A 23,357-nucleotide genomic window follows, 5' to 3' on the forward strand; every position below is an offset into this window, starting at 1 on the left:
GGGAAGGAGGGAGGGAGGCTGAGGAGACAGTCCTTTACAATAAAGTCATTAAGAAAAAAATAAATTATTCAATTGGCCATTTGCTTGCTTTTCTCTTTCCATATTAAAATAATGTAATTATTAATCTAAATCACTTCTGTGTTATTCTAGTTTTGGTTGCAACTGTCTATTACATATCTGAAAATCTAATGTGAGATAACCACCAAATATAGACACAGCATATTTAAGATGAACAATTCTACTTTCTTTTGGTTTTCTTTCTCTTTTGAATAGGTACAGATGTTTTGCCTGCAGGTATGTCTATGTACCATGACTTCCAGGCCAGCCTGGGCTACAGGCAAGACCCAGTCTCCACAAACTGAAGCAAATGCAAATAAACAAAACACTTGCCAAAAGCATCAGCAAGAACTGACAGCCTGTCTGAATTAACACAAGAAGCAGATCGCTTGATTCTTCAGCCTCCAGAGGATTAATTAAAAGCCACTGTTGTTACTATAAATGCAAGTGAGTTTTGCATAAGCCATAGACATGGGCATATTTGCTATTATGTATTCTGCAATACTTACAAGGCTCTGTACACTGGAATCCCTAATTGTCTCCTGTATCTCACCTCTAAGCCTGGTTTGACAAATAGGGACATTCCATTCCATTCCATGGAATGTGCTTCACTGTAGGCCCTGAAGATTATATAAATCAGTACAAACTGCTAAGAGGTTTCATGCTTGCTGTACAGATAAGGAATGTACTTGGGATACAGCTAGTTGACCACACCAGATATAAACAATTAAAGATCCCAAAGAACTAGAATGAAAGGCCCGGGAGAGAGAAGAAACAAGGCTGGTATAGCGATGCCCAGCACTTGGCCCATGTGGGGCACGACTCTTGGAATAGCTGTTAACGTAACTCTAACTTGCTTACAATCTGAGCTTTCACTGTAAATGGAGGGTGGTGCAGCCGATCACTCAGGTCTCAGCGCTGAACTTTGTAGGTGACAACACAGATTTCCAAAGTCAGAACTGGACAGGCAGAGGACAAATGCAGCATTTACACCACTGCTTCCCACGGTTGCCTCGTTTACTTTAGGGGTTTTCTTTGCTTTCCAAGGGGAACTTAAATTCAGACACATTTTTGCTTTCATTCCTTTTACAAATCTAAAGCTACTTTACATAAAGATTAAGCATCCCTAACCTGAAATTTAAATGTTCCAGAATCGGAAATTTGTGTGTGTATACATGTTCGCATGTGCATATGTATGAATGTGTGCACTTGTCTGTAGAGGCCAAAAGTCCACTCTGTCTTTGGAAACCATTCTCCTTATTTTTTGAGACAGGATCTTATCACTAAACCTGGACTTGGCCCCTAACCCTAAAATATCTCATGATAGGTGCAAATTCCAAAATAATTTTTAAAATTCTAAAATGCAAACTACTTCTGTTCTCAAGCATATTAGATAAGAGATACTTAGCCTGCACTGAAGCAAGCCATATAAACAAATGAGAAGATCACTTGATTTTTGCAGCAACAGTTTATTGTTGAGTGTGCTGTGCCTGTAATCCCAGAATGCAGGAAGTCGGGGCTGAAGGATCAGGGGTTCCAAGGCAGCATAATCTGCATAATAAGATCCTTCACTTTAAAAAACAAAGTTTATTTAGGAAAGTATATATTTACTTTTGAATATGTGATGAGATTGATGCTAACATCATTCTAGAATAATTTTACAAGAGACACAGATACATTTTAATGCTTCAAAAACCTAAAATGCAGGGGCTGGAGAGATGACTAGGCAGTGCAGAACACTGGCTGCTCTTGTGGAAGGCTTGTGTTCTGTTCCCAGCACCCAAACAACAGCTTACAATTTAACTCCAATTCCAGAGGATCTGATGCCCTTTCCTGGCCTCTATAGACTTCAGGCATGCACAGTGCACAGACACGCATGCGGGCAAAACATGCATACATTTAAAAATAATAAAATACATCTTTAAAAAGAAACCTAAAGAGCTGGAGAAATGGCTCAGTGGTTAAGAGCACTGACTGCTCTTCCAGAGGTCCTGAGTTCAATTCCCAGCAACCACATGGTAGCTCCCAACCATCTGTAAGTAGGATCCGATGCCCTCTTCTAGTGTGTCTGAAGACAGCAACAGTGTATTCATATAAATAAATCTTATAAAGAAAAAAACAAAACCGAAAAATCCACGTAAATTACAGACTTAAAAAAAAAAAAATCATCGCCCACAGATGACTATCAATTGTCAAATAACAGTGAGAAGCTTTGGCTAGCGGGGAATTAATGCAAGGTCATTAGAAATCCATTCCAGTCACTGTGCAATAGCAAAGACACAGCCTTCCTAATGATGGCTACAAAGAATACCGAGCAGCAAAGGTTACTCACTACCTCTCTAGCTCTGTCCTTAGCAACTTATGCTACAACCCAGCTCCTTCCTTAACACGTCACTTTCTCCTTTCATACGTCTCAAGGCCATTATCCTCGGTCTTTACTCAGGTCCACTTTGTTCTCCTCGTTACCTTGAACCTTGCTACCTCAACACACAGCTAACTCAGGAACTATCCGCCAATCACCTATTTTCTGCACTAGTTTCTACAGGGAACTATCTTGAATGACTTACGCTCATTTGTCTACTTAGTCTTCAAGCCACTCCAACCTGCCCTCTATATCCACCACTCCACATAAGTCGCCCTCACTACAGGCATCAGTGATCTCCAAGTCCATCAATTCAGTGGGGTGTGTACTGAATCTCATGTGTGCAAACCACTCAGCAGTATTCAAACCACTTTATGCTTCCCACTTTGACTTCCAAGACTACCACATTCTGTTGAGTTTCCTCTTCTACAGCTGGCTGTTGCTTTTCACTCTCATGTAAAAGTGCCCTCTCCCCTTCCCGCATCACTCACTCACTTAAACATGGTTGTCACGAATTACAATCTCAGCGCAAGTTTTTTTTTTTTTTTTTTTAAGAAAAAGCCTAATTTCCCTCCTCATGTGTAAAATGTCCATCTACAGGAGCATGAGGTGAACTAGTGAAGAGAATGCAGCAGAAGTGTCCAGAAAGGAATCCAAAAAGAATGATGGCTTCCTACCTGGTCTCACTTGAATCACTCTCTCCCGATGAAGCTAGCTTCCCTTGAATGTTAGCATTCAAGTATCCCAAGGGAGTCACTACCTGATGAGAAACTGGGGCTACCCTTCAACAGCCAGCAGGGAGCCAAGGCTTCCTGCCAATGGTGATTTAGAAGTAAGCCCAGGCAGGTGCTTCAGATGAAGCAATTCTGACTGCAATGTCATGAGACCCTGAGCTTGAAACACAAAGTTCTGTCCTGCAGAAACTATGAAATGATAATGTTTCGTGCTGCTTTGCTTTAGAGTGACTAGTTACAAGGCAAGAAGTAATTAATCCAATGGAGCTTTCCTCAACTGTCTCCAAAGATACCAGTTTTCAGTCACTCGATTCTTCATATGAGAAAAATTATTATCTTCAGCCCAGATTTCTATCCCAAACTCCAGACCCTTAACACAGAGCACTTCAACCCATCCGGCCCCAAAACTATTATCCCTCCCCCACTCATCTTGGCTGGCAGGCCAATAAACTCCAGTGATCTGTTTCTATATCCCCAGCTCTGGGATATGGGAACGCCATGGCTTAGCTTTATACTTGTGTGCAGGGGAACCAAACTCAGGTCCTCGTAGTCACCATAGTCATGCAGCACATTTATAGACCGAGCCATTCACCAGCCTCAGATACTCAAGACATTTATGTGTGGATCTCATTTGGAACCCTGACTCAAAGCAACTGCTGAGAGAGTAACAGTTAAGACTGTCAGGAACTCAACAGACTTCGTATTTGACATGACTAAATTATTACAATTCAACAATCATAAAGGTATTTTAGTAACACTTTTTAAAATGAGAAATCTCTGACAGAGAGAACTACCTCTGGCAAGTTGTCCTCTGACTCTGAGGACATGCACAAGCAACCTGTCCTCTGTGAACATGCACATACACAAGCACAGACAGACATACACGACACAATTGTAATTTTTAAAAACTTTTTAAGAACTCTTAATGTTTAGTACACTGAAATATTCACAAATAAACCTTAAAATAGTATTTGGAGTATATTTTAAAATAATCCAGTTGAGCTGGGCACAGCAAAACTAACCTGTAATCCTATGAATTTAAGAATGGCTCTGGCACATATATGTATGTGTGTGTATGTGTGTGTGTGTATGTATTTATTCTGGGTGTGGTGCCATATGTCTGTGGTTCCTCTGTTAGGGAGGCGAGGCAGGAGGACCAGAAGCTCAAGATCATCTGTAGCTATAAGAATTTGAGGACAGAGTCGGGCAGTGGTGGCGCACACCTTTAATCCCAGCACTTGGGAGGCAGAGGCAGGCGGATTTCTGAGTTTGAGGCCAGTCTGGTCTACAAAGTGAGTTCCAGGACAGCCAGGGCTACAGAGAAACCCTGAATTGAAAAAAAAAAAAAAAAAAAAGAATTTGAGGACAGGTGGAGCTACACAAGACCCTGGCTTTAAAAAGAAGAAAGAAAAGAAAAGAAAAGGGAAAAGGAAAAGGAAAAGAAAAGAAAAGGAGAAAGAAAAAGAAAAGGAAGGAGCTGGTGGGAGTATTAATAATGCTATAGAGAGAATATCATATGTATTATATGAATTAAAAAGCCATCTGCCAATTAAAAATCCAATGCCTATGGTTTAGGTAGGAAATAGAGGGGGAATATCCAGGAGAAAGAAAGGATTCTGGGATAGAGAGAGGCGGGAGATTTGCCAAGAAGAGATGATGAGACAGACACATGGTACCTGAGCACAGGTAACCAGCCATGTGGCAGAATACAGACTAGAATAAATGGGATATTTTAAGTTATATCTAGTCAGAAAAGAGCCTAGCTATATGGCCAAGGTATTTGTAAACAAATTTTGAGTCTGAGTCTTATTCCTGGGAGCATGGGGCTCGGAGGCAGAACCAGGCATAACTTCAACAATATGCTGACAACTGTATAGCTAGATGTCAATAATTCATTGTTCTATCCTCTTTTATAGAAGCCCAATTTTTTCTACAGTAAAAGTCTTCTCATTAATAAAAGTACTTAGAATATGACTCTTCAGAGCCCTAGGGATAAAGCTCAAACTGCTTAGCATTTCAAGGTGAAATACCAAGACTGCCTTTCATGGTCCACCACACACTGTACCTCACTTTTCACTTAGCACTCAAGGTCACCTCTCTACAGCTGGCTTCCAACCCAAGCTACACACCTGACAAGCTCCTTCCCTGTCTCTTCCAGAAGCATTCATTCCGTGTCTCCAGTACCTCTCCCTCTCTGCTCATGCGCCTACTCTCTCTATAATCTTGTTTCCTCTAGAAAACCTGTCTAAACCTGCTAAGACTGTCAGGTGTACACCTTCAGGACCCATACCCCAAACATCATGTGTGTCTCCACAGCTTTTACCTGCTACATCCTCCAGCACACTCCAAGTATTACAACAATATGGGTGGCTTCTACCTCATTTGCTAACTCTACTTTTAAGTAAAAAACCTGGCACAGTTAATACGCAATAAATATTTGCCAAATCAGCAAATTACACAAATCTACCAACTTTCTCATCTTCCAACCTCTCACAAAACTATCTCCTCCAACCCTCCCTCCTTTCTCATCTCTTTTATAACCACGATTCCCCATTAAAAATTAATAGTTCACAAAGTGTTCTCAAAATTATATCCTTAGCTCTCCCTGGTCATCTCATCTAATAATAAAAATAGAACTCACTCGAGAGGTAGAGGCAGGAGGATCCCAGATTGAGGCCAGCCTGGACACAAAACTCTTCTCTCAAAAAGGAAGGTGTCGGGGATGCTGAAGATAAGGCTCAGTCAGTAGAGTGCCTGCCACACAAGCATACTGACCTGTGTTTGGGTCCCTAGGACTGACAACAAAGCCAGGCATACCAAGCATACATCTACAACACTAGTGCTAGGGACAGGGGTGGGGCAGGAAGAGCTGGATCCCTGGAGCTCATCGACCAGCCAGCTCAGCCAAATGGATGAGCTCCAGGTTCAATTTTGTCTCAAAAAATAAGGCAGAAGGAGCTGGAGAGATGGCTCAGCAGTTAAGAGCATTGGCTGCTCTTCCAAAGGACCTGAATTTAATTCCCAGCACCCAAATAGAGGTTCAAACTTCAGTCCTAGGGAATCTGACTCCCTCTTCTGGGCTCCAGGGCAGCAGACACACCTGATACACAGACATAAATACAGTCAAAACACCCATGCACAGAGAATTTTAAAAATTAAATAAGTAAATAAGGAGGAACTCGACAAGGAAGACACTCAACAAGGAAGACAGCGTCAGCCCTCTGGCCTCCACATGTGCACACACTGGCACCTACCCAGGTGGGCACATACATGTACTATACAAACAAGAAAAAAAAAAAAAAACAATGAAACAATTTTGTGCTACCACCCAGTAAGTCTTTATCTATCTCCAGGCCTAACCTATGACTCCAAATACCTGCTAGAATTCAATCTCCTACCACCTCTCAAATACATCTTTACACTAATACTGCTCAGAAATTTGTAAAATCTTCCTAGTACATCTCATGCTCTGAAGCTTTCCAGTCTATTCTTGTTTTCCTGTTACCTAAAATAGCCTTTTTTATTTTCTCAACCTTCATTTCCTTTTTTGGGGGGGGGGGATGTTCGAGACAGGGTTTCTCTGTTTAGCCCTGGCTGTCCTGGAACTCACTCTGTAGACCAGGCTGGTCTTGAACTCAGAAATCCACCTGCCTCTGCCTCCCAAGTGCTGGGATTAAAGGCTGTGCGCCATCACTGCCTGGCAACCTTCGTCTCTTAAGCCTTGGTTCAAATGTCTTCTGGACAACACTTCTGCAGATTTCTATTTCTATTGTTGACCTTGTCACAATGATTTGGTGTATAGGTGTACATTGTATGTGCACTACATGTGTACATGTATTCACACGCTTGGGGCCATGTGTGTGTGCATGTATGTGGAGGCCCAAGTCAACACTGGGTGTTTTCCTTGATCATTCTCTTGTTGAACCCAGAGCTCACTAACTCTGCCTACTCTAGCTAGCTTGCTTGCCCAGTGGATTCCCCGTCTCTGACTCCAGGGTGCCAGAATTAGAGCAGCCATCATGCCTGATCAATTTTTACATAAGATGTGGGGATCTGGATTCTGGTTGTGATTGTTCAGCAAGCACTTTATTCTCTAAGCCATGTCTTCAGCCACTTGTCATACTGCTTTATACTTGGCTATCTGCTCTGCTATCAGAAGTTCTTACATGAAGAAACCCACACTTGCACTCCCAAGCATATACACTAACTGCACCATTACAAAGTCAGCCCTGCAAAAATGCCTGCTGTGTGGACTAGCACTGGAATACATTATAACTAATGATCATGATTAAGAGACTGATTTAAGGCCATGTAGTAACGGTGTACACCTTTAATCCTAGCATTTTAGAGGCAGAGGCAGGTGGATCTCTGTGAATTCCATGTCAGCCAGGGCTCAAAAATCACACACACACACACACACACACACACACACACACACACGGTTAGTCAGACCTGAAAAAGAGTCTCTATAACAATATAGTAAGGGCTGGTGAGATGGCTCAGTGGGTAAGAGCACCCGACTGCTCTTCCGAAGGTCCAGAGTTCAAATCCCAGCAACCACATGGTGGCTCACAACCATCCGTAACGAGATCTGGTGCCCTCTTCTGGAGTGTCTGAAGACAGCTACAGTGTACTTACATATAATAAATAAATAAATCTTTAAAAAAAAAAAAAAACAATATAGTAAGCGTTCCTTCAAAAGCAAAACGTTGGGCCAGGGATGTATTAGTGTGTCTGCCTAGCAAGTACAAGGTTGTGGGTTCAACCACCAGCCTGGCAAAAAGACCATGAAACAAATGAAAAGAATAAAGTAAAAGATCATCCCAGGCTGGAGAGATGGCTCAGATGGTAAAGGCACTTGCCACCAAGGCTGACATCCTGAGTTCTATCCCTGGGACCCACATGGTGGAAGGAGAAAACTGGCTACGTCAAGTTGTCCTGACTTCCACACAGGTGCTGTGGCATAAAACCTGCCTGCACAGAAACACAAAGACATGCACAAATAAAAAAAAAATGTAATTGTTCATTTAAAAAAAAATTAATTCCATCCCCAGAGTTTGGTAAATTTTCATGAAGCTCTAAGCTGAAAAAAAAGGCTTGGCTGAACCTATTTTAGTTCAATCCCGGCGACTCTAGCTCAGTCCTGAGACTTAATGCTGATTCTCAGTAGAAGCTGACTCTAAAGCAAGGATAATCTAGTTTAATTTAGAATTTTCTGGAACAACCTGGAAGGAATCAACAACCACAGAGCCAGACTAGATCTTAAGTAATTTTGGAAACAAGGAACAAAGAGACTATTTGCTACCCTGATTAAATGTGGCACAATTGGCAAGTATGTCCTGGGTTGGTGTGGCCATGTCAGCTTATGTCCTTTTCCCCTATATCTGCTGCCTGCCCTTGGCCTTCGAATACTGCCCCAGCTTCCAACACTGGCCTTGAAACAGCCACTTGGCACAACTCTGTGCCCTGTGGGAAACTAGACCAAGCTCAGGGCTCTGCAGCCAGCTCAGTGCTTGAAAGCGTAGGTGCCTGGGAGGGTCACACACTAGTACCACCGGTACGAACCCCCCTGACTTCAAGGGAATCAAGAAGCACGGGCTGTATGTCTTGAGACTCTATGCTGAGACTGACCCAGAAAAGCTCGCTCAGTAAATTTATGAAGAACCAAGTGTCGATGTCACGGAAGATGAACTGACACAGATGCAGAGAAGTCCTTGCGTCCACAAGAAATGCAGATTCTATTGCGGATAAGAAATTTAAATATGGAGAAAGTGTCAGAGCCTTCTTCCTCTTGGAAAAGAGGAAAAGAAACTAGAACACTCAATGGCGCCATCGCTGGCTGGCTGAGAGTCGCTCTGCTGAGCTTGTATTTAAACTGTCTGAGTGTTTTATTCTTTGAAAATTAAATGCATTAGAAAAAAAAATTGGCACAACCAGTTCAGATATTCTTACTAGAAGGTGTGGCTGTAAAAATTAGCTACACGCAAATTGCAGATAGACCCATCAGAACGCTAATGTACTCAAACTGTGACAGAGCTCACTGCCTACCTTCAATCCGACTCCTACTCTCTCCTTGTGATTATCACTCTAGCTTCACAAGATAGTACAATTCCCTGTCAGTAAACAACGGGAGAAACGTCTTAAAACAGCCATCATTGAGAAATATGATCCCCTCTTCCTCTGACAAGGCTAATGCTTTAGAGAATCTAATCTCAGAAGACAGGTATTAAGGAAGAAGAAAGACGTCTATGAAAAACTTCTATTTAGTCAGGACAAGGAGTTCAAACTCTCTAAATCTACAGGACAAGAAGACAGAAAAGATTTAAAAAAAAAATCAGGAAAGAAAGAAAACAAGGAAAAAGGACATTTTTATCTGGGCTAAGGGCTCCCTGGAATTTTAACTTGGGACCGCTCTAGGATGACCCTAGACTCAGACCACACAAATTTTGGGATTTGAAGAGTAACTTAATTCTACAGTGCTACTAATTACTCCATCATGAATATGCTGGCTAGGTTCCATAGGATTTGCTGATTATCACATTTAGTGAAACTTGATATTATTCTTTATTTATCTTAGTCGTGGGATTTCATAATTCTTCAGTTTTTCAAGATAAAATGTGTAGTTGTTCCTTTTCCATCTGACATAGTATGATGTGTGTGTGTGTGTGTGTGTGTGTTTTGTTTTTGAATATATTTGGTTGAGGGTTGTTTTTTGGTTTTGTTTGTTTTGGGGTATTGTTTTGTTTTGTTTTGAGACAGGGTCTCTTTAGGTACACCCACCTGGCTTGACCTTAAAATTAAGAGGCTACATATACAAGCTACTGTATTCAGCTTTGAACAATATGTTTGTGTCTCATTAAAATTTGATCCTTTAAAAATTACTCAGAAGAGAGGCTAGGAATGTGGGTCGGTGGTAAAGAGTTGACCTAGCATTTTCGAGGCCCTGGGCTCCATCAAAAATAAAAATAATAAAGACACAGAGAACATAAGTTCATATCCAAAGAATGATAAAGGTGACCAACACTTGTAGTCTGGCAGACCTGCCTAACAGCACGTACTTTTCTACTTCCTGTAGCAAAAGAGAAATTTAATGGGAAGCCTGACTCCACCACTTACAGCTGTGTATGCGATCTTGAGCTAATTACTTAAAAGCCTGGAGTCTCAGATTCCAAAACTGTAAAATGGGAGCATTAAATGGGGATAATGAATACCTACCTTGCAAATTTATTAAGAGTAAATGAATTAAGGTGCCCACTAGACTACACTAAAAGCTCTCGAGAAGAGAGGCAGCGTCTACACAGCTGTCGATTCTTGCTGGAATAAAGACCCGCAGGACAGGAACTCAATGATATTTTTAAATGAATGAATAACTATGTGTCCCTACTTCCCTCATCCACACTAACTCTTCTCCCATAATCGTATTTCTTCGTTTTTCTTCTATCATTTTCTAAAGCCTTCAAGACATTCTATATTTTGTCCTTCTGGGTGCTTTTCTTCTTCTCACGGGCTATTATTAACAATACAGCTCAAAGAAAGTGGCCCCGTTAGTAATTTCTCCAACACCGCCCACCTTCCATTTCTAATGCGAAGGAGGTGCAAGAGGCGGTCAGAACATAGGCTCCACAGCATTTCATCTACCTACCCTGGGCCACTAACTCGCGTCAACAACAGTGAAGTCGGTCCTCTCCAGAACACAACTTTCAGGGCAACCGCACCATCTCTTTCTACATCTCCGCAACCAGAAGACTCGCGCAGAGGGAATCCTCTGCTCTCAAAAGTTACGGAGTCCGTTACACTCCTGCCCCGCTGGAAAGAGGGGTGCATCCCCAGAGTAGGACAGCCTAGCTGGACAGACTGGCGGGATTTCAGAGCCCATGGTGTGGACGAGGGTCACCTTTGGACCTGGCCAGGTTCCTCTGACCACTGCTCCGAGAAGGCAGCGCTCTTCGAGCCCTGGAGGGAAGCTAAGGGGTGCGGCCAGTGCCCCGGCTAGGGACAGCAGAGACGCACAGTGTGAACAGCTAGGCTGACCTGCCACACCGGGACTACGCCCACCCGTACCTCGTCTCAGCGCAGACCCTACCTAGTCACAGAACCACTCCCTGAGACACCCGGCTCGCCCCCGGCCCATAAATCAGCCGCCCGGCGCTGCTCACTGGCTGGGTCCGCATCTCCCTTCTGGTCATTGGCTACCCGCACGCAAAGCCCTCCTCCACAAGGGAACCTCGCGTACGGCGGTCTCACAGCGGAGCACCCCCGCCCCGGCTCCGCGTAGCTCGCCGTCCCAGCAGCGCGGCCTCAGCCACTCACCGTGTAGTAGGAGAGCAGCCCTGCATTGTAGTCCAGCACGAACCAACGATACTGCCATCCCTTCATCACGTTAGTCCATTTGCTCAGCGGCCCTTCCACGATGGACGCCATCTTGGGTGCCGCCAATGACAACAAACGGCCTGACGTCAGTCGCCTATATGGCATTCGGCATGCAGGGGGCGGGGTCTCCGAGAGCCTAGGCGGGACCAGGGCGTGAGTGGGCGGGGCCAGGTGCGGCTCCTCGGTGCAGCCGGTGGACCCACGCCCCTGGCAATCCCAGTCAAGCATGCTTTGTTTCTTTCTCTCTTCGCCTTTTGTGTATAGGGCGGGCTGTTATGGAGGCAGAAAACTGAGAAAGCGAGCGTGAATATTAAGATTATTTATCCAAAACAGGCGTGAAGGTGGATACCTGTAATCCCAGCACTTGGGAGACCAGAGGATCGGTAGTTCAAAGCCAGACTCAGCTAAATAAGACTGACAAAAGAAAGGAGAGGAGAAAAGGGGAGTGGGGGGACAGAGAGACGGGGGGGGGGGGGGGGCGGTGTAGAGGTGGATGTGAGGGAGGGAGAGAGAGACAGACAGACAGAATAAAAGAGAAAAGCATCTTCAAGAGGATCTGAAGGGTAAGGGAGCGCACAAGTGCCTGTAACTCCAGGCCATCAAAACTAAGGGTACCTGCACTTAGGAGCAAATATTCCCACCCCACTCAGACATATTCACTAAAGTACATATAACTAAAAAAATTTTTGTAAGTTCAAGATAATCCTTGACTACATAATAAGTTTGAGAGGAGTGTGGGCTACATAAAACTTTTTTTAAAATTGTAACATAAGTTTTGTTGGGTTTTTTTGTTTTGTTTGTTTTTTTTTTTTTTTTTTTGGAGACAGAGTCTCTTTTGCAGCCTTGGCTGTTCTGGTATTTGCTATATATAGGTAGACCATGCTGTCCTCTAACTCACAGAGATCTGTCTGCCTCTGGGCTTGGATTAAAGGTGAGAGCCACCACACCTGGCAAAAGAATTCTATTTTTAAGAACCTAGTGATTGGGAAAGCTGGAGAGATGGCTCATCATCGGGTAAGCACTGACTGCTCTTGCAGGGGTCCTGAGTTCAATTCCCAGCAACCACAGGGTGGCTCACAACCATTTGTAATGAGATCTGATTCCCTCTTCTGGTGCGTCTGAAGACCAACAGTGTACTCGCATACATAAAATAAATAAATAAATCTAGAAAAAGAAGAAGAAGAAGAACCCAGTGATCCTCTTTTGGCCTCCCTGGCCCCAGAATGTATGTAGTACACAGATATGCATGCAGGCAAAAAGAACTCATATACTTCTTGTTTTGTTTTGCTGTTTTACTGTAGAGAAAAATCTAGGGCTTTGTGCATGCCAGGAGAACATTCTACCCCTGCTATATTAGTCAGGGATCTTTAGAGTAAAAATACTTACAGAATGAATATATTTGTGTGTGTATATAGAGATCGATAGATACACACACAGTGGGATTTATTACAGGCTGTGATTAAGCAAAGACAACAATGGCTGCCTATGCATAGAAAATCCAAGAAACTAATCATTGGATGTCTCAGCTAGTCTTCTGTGTATGCCAAAATCTGGAAAGAATAGGCCCTAATGCCAGTGAAGCAATGGACTTGCTAGCAAGGGTGAGAGACGTAGGCAGAAAAGGAGAAAGCGTCCTTCTTGATGCCCTATTTATAGCTTTCCAGCAGAAAGTATGGCCCAGACTAGAGGTGGATCTTCCCACTTCATATAATCCAGTTAAGCAAAAATCTCCCACGGGTGTGCCCAGCCATGTTTGGATTTTAGTTAATTCCCGATGTAGTCAAGTTGACAACCAAGAATAGCTATCAGACCTGCCTTTACTTAAGAAAACAGATAGATCATTCTTGACACCTCACAAGAGACCACCCCCAGTGTCCATTTATGTACTTGTTACACAAACCACGCCCTTAATAACCATAGTCTGGGAATATAGCTCAGTGGCAGAGTGCTTGCCCAACATATGTGAGTCCCTAAATCAACTCCCAGAATCAGGGGACTGCACTTAAGCACACGTGCTGTTTTGCTCTATGCACTCTTTTAAGGCTTTGAGAACATTTGCAGAAGGTAGAAAAGAAGGCAAGGGTAAACAACAAAATCTTTGATGTGTGAGTTACAAATTGTTAAGTGCTATGGGAAAAAAAAATAAAGGGAAGAGGGGTTGGGCCTGAATGAGAAGGGAACTTTCTCAAAGCTTTATACATGTATAGATTGTATATACATGTATACACAATCAGCTATGCCCTCATAGCTCCTACCTCTCCCCTTTCTTGCCTCTCCCCTCCCATTAGTCTCATTTGTCCCTCTACACAGTTTTACTTCTGTGTTCAAGTGCTGGGATCTTCTGTAATGGAAGCAAATACTAAGAAAGTAATCAGGAAAGTTGCCCAATACTGAGATTCCAGAGATGCCTCAGCTGATAGAGTGCTTGCTGCATAAGCAAGAGGACATGAGTTCAGAGCCCTCACACCCACACAAAGGCCAGGTGCATGTCTGTAGTCCCAGTGCTGGGAAGATGAGACAGGAAGTTCCTTGGGGATTTCAGGTCAGCTAGTCCAGCAGAATTGGTGAGATATAAAATCAGTAACAGACTTGTGTCTTTAAAAAAAGAAATGTGGGGCCTGGGAGCTCAATGTGGCAGGGGTGAGTGGGGTGGGGTGGGGTGGGGTGGGGTGGATGGGGTGGGGTAGGGCAGGGTGGGAGGAAACATGCCTTTAATCCCAGCACTTGGAAAGCAGAGGCAGGTGGATGTCAGTGAGTTCGAGGCCAGCCTGGTCTACAGAGTAAGTTCCAGGGCTACACATAAATACCATGTCTTGAAAAAAAAGAGGCTCAGTGGGTTAAGACACTTGCCACCAAGCAGGAGTTTGACTCCTGGGACCCACATGCTAAAAGACAGAACTAACTGCCTTTAATCCCAGCTCCAGGGTATCTGACATTGTTTTCTGGCCCTCCTTAGACACTGCACTCACACAAACAAAACCCTGTGAGTTTGTGCTCAGACACACACGTATACACATACTTAGAAATAATTTTTAAACGCCTTAGACATAATGTGGACAGTATCATCAACCTCTTAGTCTGTCTTAGCGTTCCTCGGGGTCAAGAGGCATCGGAAGGCTCTCCTTAGCGTCCGCCATGAAAAGACAAGTCAGCAGCAAAAGGCCAGGGGAAAGGCTTGACTCCTAAGACAATGTCCAGCTCATAGCGCCTTGCCTACATTCTACACTCATCGGCTAAAATTAAACATGGTGCAGACACACACTGGGCTTGTTCCTACATTCTTCTGTTTCGGGCCTTGCCTGGAAAGAAAGGGCTGCTGAAGTATAGAGGAAATAGAAAAGGACTCAGCCAAAAGAAGACATAATGCTGATCATTATGCCCTAGAAACTTGCTGAGGACAGGAATTGGGGCTAAGACATCCTACCACTTAGAGGATCAGTAACTGTCTGATGCTGGGATTGTACTCAGGGACTGTGTGTGCCAACCACACACTCTACCACTGATGTACACTATTAGCCAAACTGTCATTTTATTTGTTTTTTCTGTTGTTGTTTTGTTAAGATGGAGTTCTTGCTATATAGTTCAGGCTGGCCTTGAATTTATGAGCCTCCTGCCTTAGTCACTTAAGTAATGAGGATTGCAGGCCTATACAAAAACATCTGAATCCAGAATAAGATCTTTTAAATGTGTGTGTGTGTGTGTGTGTGTGTGTGTGTGTATGCAGAAGACAAGAGGTCCTTACACACACAGGGAAGCACTAGAGAATCCAGGAATGTTAAACAAGCAGGCTTGTCTCTTCAGGCTTGTTTACCTATTTTTCCACCCAGAATACTGGGAACAGATGCAGTTTACAACCTGGTGATGTTTTGCTATATGTAGGGCCTGGATTGACCCAAATGCCTCAGAATATTATAGGTTTTTTTTTTATCCCAGACTCCCCTCAACCCCCCACATCTTGAGCATTGTTACTCAATCCGTAAAACCCATCCTCATGAGAGATGTCACTTGTACCTTACAACAGCCTAAGTGACTTCCATGTTCTCTTACAGCCAGGCCAATCCTGTCTCCACCAGGCATTGTGTTTACCCCAGTCATTCTTATCCTTATCCCGAGCTTTATCTCTGAGCCAACAGAACCCATCTTCATGGAAGAGGCCATAAGTACTTTGTAAAGAGTTTCGATGTAAGCATGCCTTAAGCTTTGTTGTATACACAGAACTGAGTTCATTGCCATCAGGAAACTTTTTTCCAAAGTTGTGCTCTGATTAAATATGGCTAAATTAAATCACCTGGAGATAGACTCCAGCAGGTTGGTTCAAAAGCAGCTAACTAAGTCAGGCTGACCCAACGGTCATTCTCACCTCACCTGGGTTATTACCCTGCCAGCTGTGGTGCTTGCAGAGACTCCCACACATGTGTCTGTTTAAGTACACATGTTGGGGGTGGGGGGTGCCTGTGTGTGCACAGAGGTCAGAAGAGACCTTGATTCCTCCTCTGTCACTCTACCTGTCCCTTTTGAAGTGGGCTTTTCCCTGAAACTAAGGCTCAAGTTCCCTCCTCCTATATCCACCTCCTCAGAGCTGGGGTTACAGGCATGCACTGGACACCAGGCTTGTCACATGGGTGCTGTAACTCCAGTCCTCATGATAGTGAAGCAAACACTGTTAACCACTGAGCCACCTCGCTAGCTCCTGAAGATGAGAATTCTTAAGATAACTGTAGCAGCGAAGCTGAAGCTAAAACACAGGGGGAGCAGAGCGGACTAGAGATGAAGCCAAGCATAGAGGTGGCAGCACAAGCTTGATGTAGTACTTGTGTCTGCCAGAAGGGCAAGAGGAATACCACAGAGCAAGTTCTAAGCCAACCAGGGCTACAAAGTAGACCCTGTGTCAACCAAAAGCCAAGTGAATAACCAAAGAGTCTATAATTGGACAATCGCAATAGGGATAGAGAATGGTAACGATATGCTACTATATATTTATTCTGCATAATTCATTAATTTTGAGACTGTGTCTTCCATAGAGGTCGACAGGAAGTGAAGGATGACCCTAAACTCCTGATCCAGAGGCTGCCACCTCCCAAGAACTGAGATTATAGGTTTTTAATACAAAGCTTTAATTCTGTTAAAGCAATGGAATTCAGTGTGGTTTTCTCTCATTTGTGTGTCTCAATAATCAGTTAAGTGCTGATAATTTGGTGGTGGTGGTATCTGTGTATGTCTATTGTTTGCTTATGGGGTTCTTTGTTTAAAACGGGATTTCCCTATGTAGCTCAGGCTGGTCTCATACCAGTGACAATCTTCCTGTTTCAGCACCCCCACCCCACCGTCCTGAGTGCTGAAACTATAGTTATATACCACCATGTCTAGCTAAAATAAACCTTTGTCTTATTGTACTATGCAGTGCTCTTTTGAACAACATCTCCAACCCCTACAGTTTTTTTTTAAAGGAAGACCAAAAATGGCTTATGTTTCTCAATAGGAAGTTCCCTTCCTGTACACAGCTGTTTAGAAATGTGTGTGTGTGTGTGTACATGGGTGTGTGTGTGTGTGTGTGTGTGTGTGCCTTTTCCCCAGCCCTCAGTGTAGGTACAGATTACCCCACAATGCAGTCTGTTGTTGGTTTGTGCCCTTCTCCTCCCGAACGTGCCACCAACTGTCTTTTGTTATGGCTGTTATTGGTGTTGTGTTCCTTAATTGGCATTTGTTGGACATCAAATAAAACATTTCCAGAATGCTGCCTTCTTAAGAAAAAAAAAAAAAAAAGAAAGAAAGAAATGTACAAAAATGCAAGTGCCTTTAACTGGGTGTAAAGGAAATGAAGTGGGATTAAACTTGACGAAGGCAAAATAAGACTTCTGATTTTGTCTTCAAACAGCAGGGGTTGGTTCTTTCCAGCCATTCCTCTCACTGGACAGGAGAAAACGAGTGTTGTCTGGCAATGAAGATGTGGCTATGACGTGGGGCAAAGGGTACTAAGAAAGGATGAGAAAACGATGAACGCATCTTTTGGTTTCTTCCAGTGTCCACTTGGAGACCCACATCTCAGCTAACCTGGGCTTTTCATAAGCCCTTTCTTATGTGGGATTGACCCTCTGCCCCTGCACCCCAGCCATACACTGTTTAATGTTCACTATTGTTCTTTTTTGAGACAGCATCTCATGTATCTCAGTCTGGGCTCAAACTCACTATGCAAGAGAGGCTAACCTTGAGATTCTGCTCCTCCCTCCTCTACCTCCTACGAGCTGGAACGGCAGCCCTGCACCATTATCCCAGGCCTGAGGTACCTGGCCTAGTCCTATAACCGCATAGGAAGCACACCACCTGGGACACGGCCACCAGAGCCACGTGACTATGAAAACCCACCATGAATGGAGCGCCTCTGCCTCTGCTTTTTCCTGTGTGATTCTACTGCTTAACTCAGGGATCGTCCAAGTCCCACTTAGAGTCAGGCAAGAATGGGGGAATTCAGTGGCCTGAGCCTTGGCTTGCCTTGGGTTGGGCATAGCTCCTCTCTTCTAATGCTGCACCCAGCAGTTCAGCTCCAGTACTTTGCACATACCGTGCACACACACTCTTTCTGAGATAACACCCCTCTCTGGAAAACAAGCTGAATTTCCCCACCCTAATAACAAGTGAATTTGAGCAGTTACACTTCTACCTGGGTCCCAATATATCCAGGTAGAAGAGTGAAAGGTCAATCCAGCCTGAACCACTTTGGAGCGCATGCACAGCAAGGCAAAACTGGGTCCTGAGACTCTTCCAACTTACCATATTATGCGTATGCATAACTGATTAAAATCAAATGCATCGTGGAAGGAACATACACAGAAAAAAGATTATAGGACCTAATCTCTCAGTCAAACCAGAAAACCACGCTCACTCCGCCCTTTATTATCCAGACTCCATCACCTCGTGAACCCCTTAAAAGCCCCACACAACAACTGAGGCCCTTGAATATTCTCATTCATTTGGCCCACTGTCAATCTTGGCAATATATCCTTCCTTTTTTTTGGGGGGGGGGGCGTTGAGACAGGGTTTCTCTGTGTAGCCCTGGCTGTCCTGGAACTCACTCTGTAGACCAGGCTGGCCTCGAACTCAGAAATCCGCCTGCCTCTGCCTCCCGAGTGCTGGGATTAAAGGCGTATGCCACCACGCCCAGCTATCCCTCTTTGATCTATACTATTATTTCTCTTGAAATAAAGTTTTATTGCTTCTTTTGCAAATCTGTGTGAGTTCTTTTTTTTTTTAAAGATTTATTTATTTATTATATGTAAGTACACTGTAGCTGTCTTCAGACACACCAGAAGAGGGAGTCATATCTTGTTATGGATGGTTGTGAGCCACCATGTGGTTGCTGGGATTTGAACTCAGGACCTTCCGAAGAGCAGTCAGTGCTCTTAACCACTGAGCCATCTCACCAGCCCCTGTGTGAGTTCTTATTTCCAATTCTTTGGGCAAGAGGCCAAGAACATAAAACACCTGACTTGGACCCGACTAGTTACAACTTCAAACATCAGCTCTTCTTTGAGGTTTCACACAGATAATGGTCGTCTCAAAAGATCTAAGGACTCATTAAGATGAGTTTATTCTTAGTGCATGTGCTAGTCAGCTGTAGTGACCAGGATGGATTACATGCTGGCATCAGGACCAGAACCCATGATAAATCCTGAGTAACAGCAAAAGGAAGAGGGAGAGGAGGAAGGAGAAAAAGAAGGAGAGGAGATGTATTAATGAGTTAGGGAAGGTCAAGGATCAACTAGACTCCAGATTTCTGGGGAAAATGAAGTCTCCTGATATGTATAAAGCTGAATGTGTTGGATTTGAAGTATGTGGCACACTCAGATGGTACCATCAGATGACATGGTAGGTGTTGAGCCAACACGTGGATATTCTAATTTGGAACTTAAGGAGGAAACTAGAGTTAGGGATCCAGACTTGGGAGTTTCCATTCATAGGTGGTAACTAAGGGGAAGCACAGAGGTCGTACGAGATCTGGATGAAAAGTCTGGGACAGAATAGAGGCCAAAGCACAGTAACGATGACAGAAGGTTACTGGCCAGGGAGAAATGTCAAGACCAGGCAGTTAGGATAGAAAAGAATGAGAATTAGGGTGAAGCCAAGACCTAGGGGAAAAAAAACTTCCAAGGTCAAATGCAAGAAATAAAACAGGTTCCTCCTCTGTTAACTGTATTTCATTGTGAATTAGAAAATTATTAGCAGGATATGTATGTATATGGGTGGGTGGGTGGGTGGGAAGATCTACATAGAGAACTTTAAAATGGTGGATTGTAAAAATGGGAGCCAGAGAGATGTCTCAGCCAGGAAAGGCACCAAGCCTGAAGACCTGAGTTGTATCCCTAAGACCCACATCGTGGAAGGACAGAACTGATTCCTAAAAGTTGTGACCTACACACACACACTTATACACTAAACAAATGGAATGTTGTTGGAGTGGCACTAGCTTCAAGGTAATGGTGAAGCCCTGCTGGACGTAGAAACTATCAGTAGTACTAATTTGTGACGAAGTGGAATTTTTTTTTTTTAAGACAATGTCTCACATATTCCAGGCTGGCTTCAAATTCACTGTGTAGCTGAGGATGACCTTGAACTTCTGGTCCTCTTGCAGATGCTTGAACTATCATTTGAACTCTATGTATTGTTAGGGATTGAACTAAAGGCCTCATGAATACAAGACAAGTACTCTACCAACTAAGCTAAATATTTTGGGGTTTTTCATCAACAATTTTAAGCAACTTGAGTGCAGCAACTGTAATTACCAAGGGCTAGAAGGACTTCCAGGGTTAAGAAGACTAGGGAAAAGTCTCAATAGACCATCAAGTCTAGCTGGTGGTGGCAAAGAAGGAGGACAGCCAGGGCTATACAGAGAAACCCTGTCTCAGAAAACCAAAAAAAAAAAAAAAAAAAAAAATCCCTAAGATATAAGGATCTGTCATTTTGAAAATGATACAAGGGCTAGAGAGATGGCTCTGCAGTTAAGAGCACTAGTTGTTCTTCCAGAAGACTCAGGTTCAAGTCCCAGCACCCTCTTGGCAGTTCACAACCATCTATAACACTGCTCTTTCTTCTGCTCTCTACAAACATCATCTACGCTGTAGTACACAGTCATACATGGAGGCCAAACACTCATACATATAAAATTAGAAATTAAAAGGTTATAAAATCAAACAATATATTATTATAAAGAATATATATACATATATATATATGATTCCAACTTTATTTTTTAATTTATATATTTATCCTATAGAAGACTGTAAGGATATACACAAAATAGCTATAGTCAGATCTTGGCTAACTGCTTCTTTTTCTTTATATTCTTTCAGTGATTTCTGAATTTTCTGAACGAGTCATTATATTTGTAATGAGAAAACGTAAGTCATGGAACTACAGGAATGTGCCCCATGCCTGGCTAGACAGTAGATTCTTTTTTATGTTTTATTTTTTATGTGTATGTATAAGTGCTTGCATGTATGTATATATGCCACATGCATGACTGGTGCTTTCAAGGCCAGAAGAATGGGTCTCTGAATTCTCTGGAACTGGAGTTACAGATTGTCATGAATTGGCCTGTGGGTCCTGGGAACCAAAGCCAAGTCCTCTATAAGTTCAGCATGTGCTCAGAGCTGCTGAGCCATCTCTCCAGCCAGGAGATTCTTGGCCTCGACCCTGAGGACACAGAAAAATCTGTGCACCTTTCCCTGCGGTAGCATGATATATGCAAAGGACTCCGCATTGTGCTTCTTCTGCATAATTAGTGTTCAATCCAAGTGGATTCTTTCTAGGGAGATCTAGTAGATTCTTCTTCTTTCTAGGGAAGGTGGGAAAGGATTCCAAAGGAAGTAGTGTTTGCACTAGGTTTTCAGGCATAAAATCTTGGCTGGCTTAGAGAAGAGAAACTAACATTTGTAGCAGAACTACTACTAAGAATAGGCAGTCGCTCTGGGCTTCCCAGAATGAGCAAAGGGGAAACATTCCAGGCAAACAGAACAGCTCAGGAGAGATGCAAAGGCTCAGACTCCCTCTGGGGCACCCGGAAGCAGCCTCTTCTTCCAGATGTGGCAAAGTGAGAGGACCCCTTACAGACACATAGGGAGGCTAAAGATGGAGGCCTGGGTCGAGTTTAAATGTCCAGCTAGCCTTGTAGAATTGCAGGAACATTACCGCAAGACAGAGGGAAAAGTCTCACCGTTCTGCCTGAGTGGAAGAGTATCAATTACAAGGATCTAACCTCCTATCTAATTCCCAGGACTACACAGTGATTTCCAAAACATGGGCCATGGTGCATAATTTATGCCCTCACTTTGTAGCTTTGTAATTAAATCTGCAGAGGATCTAGAGATGCAGGGCCAGGGCCATGCTGGTGCAGCTCCCAGTCTATATAACTACACCATACCGGAGAATAAAACTGACGGTCTCCAACACTTCCCTTTTCTGTCCATGAATTTACAGATTATGGCTGGAGTGAAGTGGAACAGATAACTGGACAAATGAAAAATGAAAGAGCATGTGAACCACAGTCTTCCTGAATTCCTGTGCCATTCAGGATCTGTATCATACATTCCAATTTTAAAATACCTATTATGTATTGTTGTACAGTAGAGACCCGAAAGCCACTCATCTGAACAGAGGGTCTGTATTAAGCTGCTGACTACCTGGAGAGAAACATTTCTCACGGAGCAGCCCTGAATGCATTTTACAGAGAGTTTTTAAAGGCAAAGAACCCAGCAAAACTACATTCTCATTGACAGTTGCACAGGAAGTAAAGCAAGCAAGCAGTTTAACAGAAGCCAAAACCATGCAGCTTGCTTGACCTGTGTTTCTAGAACAGGGTTGGGTACTTTCTCATGGACTTTTCATGGCATGGGTAGAAAAGTGGAGAAGGGGAATTGTCTGCTGTCTGTCTGCTCCCTCATTGGGGTGTCAGACACCTCTGCACCAAATCAGACAGTGGACCTGGGGATGAATAGATTCTGTAGGCCTCTGATCTGGCCAGGAATGACAGGAATGTTACAGTTCTTAAAAGAGAAGCAAAGAGGCTTCGGGTGGCCTGTGTAGGGAAGGCAGTCGGGATCCTTCATTTCGCATTTGGTACCAAAGCAGCAGTAGCAGCAGAGGTGGGAGCAGCGAAGGTGGTGGCAGCAGTTGGATGAGCTTTGGCAAGCCAAGCTGATACAGGATCCAGTGGTAAGTGCTTTGGGAGAGCGAACTCTTCCCCAAGAGTTACAGCTGAGTAAAGACAGCCACTCTCAGACAATTCTCAGTGAAATAACTTGTGTGCTTTAGTCCATATGGACAGGGATTATATAAACATTGAGAAGAAGGGTAGGATTTAGGGACAGGTGTCTCCTATTGGCTCAGTTTGAGATGCTCTATTTGCATGGGGAAGGAGTCTAGGTATTGCAATATGTGACTGACTGCCCATGGTCCTCTTGGTGGGGTGTTGTGGTTACCTGTTCCAGAGCAGGAACAGAAATAGGTAGGGAGTGGCTCGACTCCTGCCAATCTCTAAGATTCCTGGGCTCTGAGCTCACTCACCCTTACCTGCCCTCTGTCAGGTGGCAAGGCTCACTTGCTCTACAGAGTGGGGTCGGTTTCAGGTTAAATCAAAGATGGCTCCAGCTGAGACAAGATGGAGTGTGGTCTCCCTTCCCCCCAGCCTGGAACCTGCCTGCTCTAGGGTGGAGCTACCGGCTCATTCGTCCTGCCACGCCCACTGCTGGAACCTGCCCTCTGCTGCCTGGAGGCACACACGTGTTCGTCCTGCTACTGGACCCTGAGTTACTTGGCGGGAAATTGGGTTCCCTCCCCCTTCC

The 23,357-nt window shown here is 43.8% G+C and overlaps 1 protein-coding gene across 4 annotated transcripts in view; it reads right to left on the bottom strand.

The window, feature by feature from the left end:
* Window positions 1-11,628, bottom strand: part of Osbpl9 (oxysterol binding protein like 9) — a 143,283-nt gene extending 131,655 nt beyond the window's left edge. For 2 of the 4 annotated variants that reach the window (XM_021159245.1, XM_029476197.1), the window contains exon 1: window positions 11,464-11,625. In XM_021159245.1, the coding sequence (XP_021014904.1) occupies window positions 11,464-11,574 (111 nt within the window). In that variant the 5' untranslated portion in view covers window positions 11,575-11,625. Of the gene's footprint in view, window positions 1-11,463 lie in introns of all 4 variants that reach the window. The other 2 variants (XM_021159244.1, XM_029476196.1) reach the window with 2 other exon arrangements.
* Between the last annotated feature and the right edge of the window lie 11,729 nt (window positions 11,629-23,357).

The sequence above is a fragment of the Mus caroli genome, chromosome 4, assembly GCF_900094665.2.
Source record: "Mus caroli chromosome 4, CAROLI_EIJ_v1.1, whole genome shotgun sequence".
NCBI classification, from domain to species: domain Eukaryota; kingdom Metazoa; phylum Chordata; class Mammalia; order Rodentia; family Muridae; genus Mus; species Mus caroli.